Source organism: Struthio camelus, chromosome 3 (genome assembly GCF_040807025.1).
Source record: "Struthio camelus isolate bStrCam1 chromosome 3, bStrCam1.hap1, whole genome shotgun sequence".
Classification (NCBI taxonomy): Eukaryota; Metazoa; Chordata; class Aves; order Struthioniformes; family Struthionidae; genus Struthio; species Struthio camelus.
The window spans coordinates 23,917,645-23,924,201 of record NC_090944.1 but is presented as its reverse complement, the minus strand read 5'-3'; the positions used below and the strand labels follow the sequence as shown (position 1 = coordinate 23,924,201).

The window sequence follows — 6,557 nt, the reverse complement described above, 5'->3', positions numbered from 1 at the left end:
CAAACCATTCATAAATGAGTTACAGGACAAGAATTACCTACTGAAATTATTGGATCAGAGAAGCCCTCTTTTCATGGATGAAAAATGGATTAAATTAGTGAAATAAATTATTTGCTGCAAATTATTCATTTAGCTCTTGTCGTTTGCTACTCTATGACAAGTCTGATGATAAAAACATTTGTCAAGTGAGCCTGTCTCACTCCTTTGGGCCACAAAAACAAGATTTTAATTCATTATGATTTCCCCTGACCCCTCTTTGGATCATTTACGTTTGTAAAAGTGGACTTAAAATGCTACCAGATCACTAACACTTGACAGTCACATTGAAAGGTGTAAAGAACTCTGAAGAGGTGCAAGACAAGGGAGAGTAAAGCTCAAGAATTTTAGCAGCCACAGTAAGATTTTAAATCTTTATAAAAACTGATCTGACATTTCACAAATAGTTTTTCCCACCCTTTAAAAACGTACTGAGATTTATCTTTAAGAGAAACTGATTTCACCTTTCAAGCTGAACGATATATGCACTAATCTTGTATGAGTATCTTGTAGGTGTTTTTTTTTCTGTAAAATTACAGCGCAAGGAAAGAAAAGCATTCCTGGAAATGAAGGGGCTGCTTTCTGTATTGGCCATGCTGAACCATACATTCATTTGTTATTGCTACCTAAAGAAAACTCAAAAGTTCACTATAATGAGTCGTTGATCAAAGAGAGCACACGTCTGAGGCAGTAAAATCTCAGTTTAGAGCCTAAAGAATCAGGTTTCCTACACAGAGGCACCCTGACGACATTTTAAATTTAACTTTCCCAGATCTCAGTTTTATATGCGAAAGATCTGGTAGTCAGTAATCCCATCCACAGTTTCATGTCACTGCTATTGGCATCTTAAAATTTATTGTGCTAAAGTCAAGCTGTACCGTTCATGATAGTGGGCAAAGAAGTGCCATTAAAGTCTGTAGTTGGTTGAGTAAACATTTATTCCTGAACCCTCAGCAACGTAGGACTTTTGCACATCTTCAAAATATTTTTCTTGTCGCAGAAAAATCACAAGTCTCATATAAATGCCTGGAAAAAGCTTGAATTACATCTTGTATTACATCTATGCTGGGTGGTATCCTCAGAAACACATCAGAGGTCGCACTGACCTCCAGAGTTTAAGGATATGGCAGGGGTGTAGTCTGATAGATTTTACCTTTTTTCTTGGAACTGTCACTTGAATAAAGTGGGAGTTACAAAGATTTAAACCACGGGGTAGACAGGTTCCTCTCCCAGGGTAGAAAATGAATCTCTACCAACCCCTGCAGTTAGTTATTGTTCTTTGCCCTCTTTCCTCTTCTGTAGCATGGGTACGAGCAACACAACTCAGGAATTCAGAGAAGATTATGGAGCTGTGGTTGTAGTGGAGGGTGCATGGACGGACGTGACAGAGAGAGAAAAGGATTGTGCTAATTCACAGGTTTCTTGCAAGTCTTCATCTGTTATGAATTCACCTCTTCCCTGTTACGTTTTCACTCTCCTCAGGCATGCGAGAGCTCACAAACAAGGTGGGTTATTTGAAGGTCTGGAGAGGACCTAGGTCAGTGATTTTTAATTCATAGCTTATGCATGCCTAAGACTCACAGGATGTCTGCAAGGGGCATTTAAGGTATTTAAGGCTGCGTCCACGCTCCATGCCAAGACAAGGTCTAAAGCACATCCTCTTCCTGATTCCCAACAGTTTCCATGGGGAAGACACACCAGCAGGTGAGTGGGCGTGGAGCACGGTGTGCCCTTGGGGCCCCCTCACTGGTGCCACTGGCAAGAGGGCAGCAGTCCCCTTTCTCCCCAGTGGGCACAAGCCTAGGGATGTCAGTTGGATTCACCCCTCTGCATCCTTCCACTTACAAACTTTTTGGAGATCTCTAAATTGGAAAAGGCCAAACACCACTGAAATAGACCTTTTTGGTGTGGCCAGGAACAATTAACTAATTAGCTGTGGATTTTGCTGGATAGCAGCCTTTAGAGCCCACTGCAATGAATTGTATAGTCCGATCTAGTCATGATAAATACAGAGATGACACAGCGTTTGGCTCATGTGCATGCAAAGGTCCATGGAACAAATGTCCATCAACCACCGGGACCTAGACAAAGCCGAGTTAAAAGGAAATACTTCTTATTTTATTCCTATTTGTTAAGTGCTAGATGGAGTACAAAGTAGTATTGATGGTACATAGCATTCACTGAGAAATCATTATAGGCAAAATAGCTGACCACTCACCAGGGTGAGTTGACCACAGATCTAGGAAACGTAACTAAAAACAAGCACATAGATCTTTGGGAAACGTGCCTAAAGTGCAACAGAAATTTTGCTGTACAGCAGCAAAGAAAGCTTTGTGGTCTCTGTTCTGTTCTCAGAGACACTAGTACAAATCTACAGTGAATGGAGGTCCTGACAGAGAATTACTCTAGACTTGCACCAGCCCCAAGGAAAGCAAGATTTATATTGTATATTTATCCTAAAACACAACGTTTTTTCTCTGACTTCTGCCATCAGAAGAAATTGATAAGGGAGTCTTTCCTGTGGAAGAGCTGCACTGCAGCTCTGAATTGCTTTATACTGTATTATGTTTTCTGGTTGATTTCCAAAAATTGTTTTTTTAAAATCACTACAGTGCATTAATGTATAAAAACAGATTACCTTTACAGCTAGGCAGGCATATAAATAGCTGAGCTGTATTTTCTGTAGAGCTAGTGCTTTGCTGGCTTTCACCAGAAGAGGGTACAGTTTGGAAAGGACTCCTCACAGCCTGGATTCCCTATTGTGCTGGGAAACAGCAAAGGGAAAACAAGCGCAAGTTTCTCCTCTGCACACTTGCACTGACAGTGTGAAAGAGTCAGCAGATAAAGTCCGGAAGATCTCAAAGTAAAACGAAAACGGAAAGAAAAGCAGAACTAAAAAGCAGCTTCCTAGGGAAATCTGTGGAATCGAAGACAAAAACCGCAACAGTTTTCTGGGGGCTCACCCTGCTGCTTGTCTCTTTGAGAACTGTCAGTCACTTCACTTTGCATTAATCAGAGCACAGGATTTATTTCTCTGCCGTGACTTCCAACCTGTGAGTAAATATCACTTTAGAGAGAGAATGGAACCTGAAAAGACTCTCAAGCACTGACCAAAGGGGTGAGTTTTATTAAATGGTTTCTTCTCTTTCAAATCTGCTGGAGCTTTCTAACATCCTGCTTTCAGGCACAACAGCCGGATGACTTGTCTTTTCACTGCAGCTTGTTGCATACCTCCTCAGGTTTTCCTGACGGCAGGTTTATTTCTGTTACCTTTCCCACCACGACTCCAGGTCAATTTGGTAACACTTGTAATATAGCTGACTTTGTGCTGATTTGCTTTCATGAAAAATTAAAAGCACAAAGCTTTAAAGCCAAACAATAGGCTAAAAATCAAATAAAATCCAATACAAATAAAATGGCAGGTGACTCTAGGTTCCCAGATGTGGATACTGACGTATCAGGAAAAAATGAGGAAACAGAGATTATAGTCAATGTTGGTGGGGTAAGGCAGGTGTTCTACGGAGATAACCTGAACCAGTATCCAGAAACACGGCTGGCAGAGCTGGTCAACTGTTTATCAGGGGGATATGACAGCATATTCTCCCTCTGCGATGACTATGATCCTGGAAAAAGAGAGTTTTACTTTGACAGAGATCCAGATGCTTTCAAATGCATTATTGATGTATACTACTTTGGAGAAATTCACATGAAGAAAGGAATATGCCCTATATGCTTCAAGAATGAAATGGAATTTTGGAAAGTGGATCTTAAATTTTTGGATGACTGCTGCAAAACTCACCTAAGTGAAAAAAAAGAGGAACTGGAAGAAATAGCCCGAAGAGTACAGCTGATTCTGGATGACTTGGGAGTAGATGCCTCTGAAAGTCACTGGAGAAGATGTCAAAAATACATCTGGAAGTTCATGGAGAAGCCAGAATCATCTTATCCTGCTAGAGTAATTGCAGTCCTGTCCTTTCTGTTTATTTTGATCTCCTCCGTAGTGATGTGTGTGGGGACCATTCCAGACCTGCAAGTCATAGACCCGGAGGGGAATCGCATGGAGCATCCAACGCTGGACAGCATAGAGACTGCCTGTATAGGCTGGTTCACCATGGAGTATGTGCTTAGGCTAATCTCTTCTCCAAATAAACTCTACTTTGCTCTGTCTTTCATGAACATTGTTGATGTGCTAGCAATACTTCCCTTTTATGTCAGCCTGATCTTGACCCACTTGGGAGCCAAACTCATGGAGCTGAGCAACGTCCAACAGGCTGTGCAGGCGCTGAGGATCATGAGGATCGCAAGGATTTTCAAGCTTGCACGGCACTCCTCGGGGCTCCAGACTCTAACGTATGCTCTGAAACGAAGCTTCAAGGAGCTGGGACTGCTTCTGATGTACTTAGCTGTGGGAATCTTTGTCTTTTCTGCCCTGGGTTATACCATGGAGCAAAGTCACCCCGAAACCTTATTTAAAAGCATCCCTCAGTCATTTTGGTGGGCAATCATCACCATGACCACAGTTGGATATGGAGACATATACCCTAAAACAACGCTAGGAAAACTGAATGCTGCCATTAGTTTTCTTTGTGGGGTGATAGCAATTGCCCTTCCCATCCATCCCATCATTAACAACTTTGTCAGGTATTATAACAAACAGAGAGTTTTAGAAACGGCTGCCAAACATGAATTGGAGCTGATGGAGCTAAACTCAGCTGAGGGGAAAGCCACAAGCGCAAAGAACGAACCTGAGGATTTTGCAAGGGAAGGCAAGGAGGGTCCTTTTTGTAGCAGCCGGTTAAAAGTCTCCCACAGTGACACCTTCATTCATCTGCTGTCAGAAGAGAAACACTACAGGACCAGGCTTCAAAGCTGCAAATAGACTGGGAGCTGTTGTCAGCACTGAGCTATAGATCAGGACAACCTGACAATCAGCTAATGAGAAGACGCGAGGGATCTGTCAGTGTTAGCAATGAGCACTGCTTTTCTTTTCTAGCGTGAATATAAATTACCCCCATGGTATCTTCATCAACAGTTGGTAAGACTTTGCTGTTATTACCCAAAATAAAATATTAGGACTCCACTGAGATCAGAATGACTATAATGAACGCATCCTGACAAAACCCATTTGTAACCATTTTAGAGACTGAAAATTCCTTCCTGATCAGTAAATGTTCAATGATCTGAATGTGCAACACTCCCAAATCAGAGTTCTGTACCTGTTAAAATAAAGAAGAACGACATCACAAGAATGTGTCTTTTAGGCTGTGTCCAATGCTTTTGCAGTTGGGAAAGACTGTTCCTTAAAACAGTAACTCCAGTTCTCACTTATATTGGATTCAGGTTGACAGCAAAGCTTTAAAGCAGCGTCAGCTTAGAGGTATTAAGAATATGATCCTATGCTGTGCAGAATAATACAGTCAATGAATGGTTTTATTTTAATAAAATGCAGTTTGAGGTTGATTTTCTTAGATAGGTATCTGTTCCTCTGTCCATTAAAAATCTAATTTTAAACATTACCTGAAACTATTTGTTGGCAGAGTTGTGGAACAAAATCAATGCATTTTAAGAAGCAAATGAAATAAGTATTTGCTCTAATTTCTTACAACATAATAAATTACAGTTGCAGGGACCTTTCAGGAAGGCTTTTTACTCAAGTAGCTTTTGAAATGGAAAGTTAATTTAAGATGTTTTTAAATTCAATATTAAACCAAGGGAATTTTACAGAAGAACTAAACTGATGTATTTCTAAACAAGAAATTTTAACTCTTTGAAAGTCAGTGTAGAGAAAGTTTCAATAAAAATAAAGTTATCTGCAGTTGATTTATGCTAAAATATCCTGGGTTATTTAAAAAGGATACTAAGCACATTCCACCCCTGCAATAACTGCATGGTTTGTAAATATTATTTGACACGGGTAGTCGGTACTACTCAATCAGTATCTTATTCATCGATCAACACACGGTAATCAACACCAGCATCATCAAAGTATGCATTAATTAAGTTTGAGTAATGACTGCAATGTATGGGTCCGATCCCTACTAGAGAAACCCAGTGAAACAAGGAGGTACACAGCTTAAAGGGGAGGAGAGAATTTGCACACAGAAATATTTATATATTTAGAAGTAGGATCCTAAATGATACAAGAACTGCTCTAGTGCTTTGCTAGGGTCACCGTCCTTACTCTTTTTCCTCCTGCGGAGCAGCCCCTCGCTCGGGTGAAGTACGGCAGCATGAGCCATATTGTCCAGTGGCCATGGCCCCAGGCAGCTCATAGCCAGCTGCTGCCCAGGGTGCTCGTTCAAGTGCCTGGGCTCTTCCCTCAAGATGTAGACAAGTGGTCCTGCATGAAGTGGCCATGCAATGATACCATGAAATGGCTGTGGGGTCCTGGGGAGCCATGGGAGAGTAGAGGGCAGCCCAAGACATCCTCCCCGCTCCCATGCCTGGATTGTTTCACCCAGGACCCATCAAGGATCTTGTGCCTGCAGTGCTGGGCAAAGGGGGACAGGCTATGTTGTCAA

At 41.5% G+C, this 6,557-nt stretch overlaps 1 protein-coding gene across 1 annotated transcript; it reads left to right on the top strand.

Annotated features, from left to right (window-relative positions):
• Nucleotides 1-2,746: 2,746 nt before the first annotated feature.
• Nucleotides 2,747-5,796, top strand: KCNF1 (potassium voltage-gated channel modifier subfamily F member 1). Its single transcript, XM_009682244.2, has one exon. It carries the CDS (start codon nt 3,452-3,454, stop codon nt 4,913-4,915), a length of 1,464 nt encoding a protein of 487 aa, XP_009680539.1. The 5' UTR covers nt 2,747-3,451; the 3' UTR covers nt 4,916-5,796.
• Nucleotides 5,797-6,557: the final 761 nt, after the last annotated feature.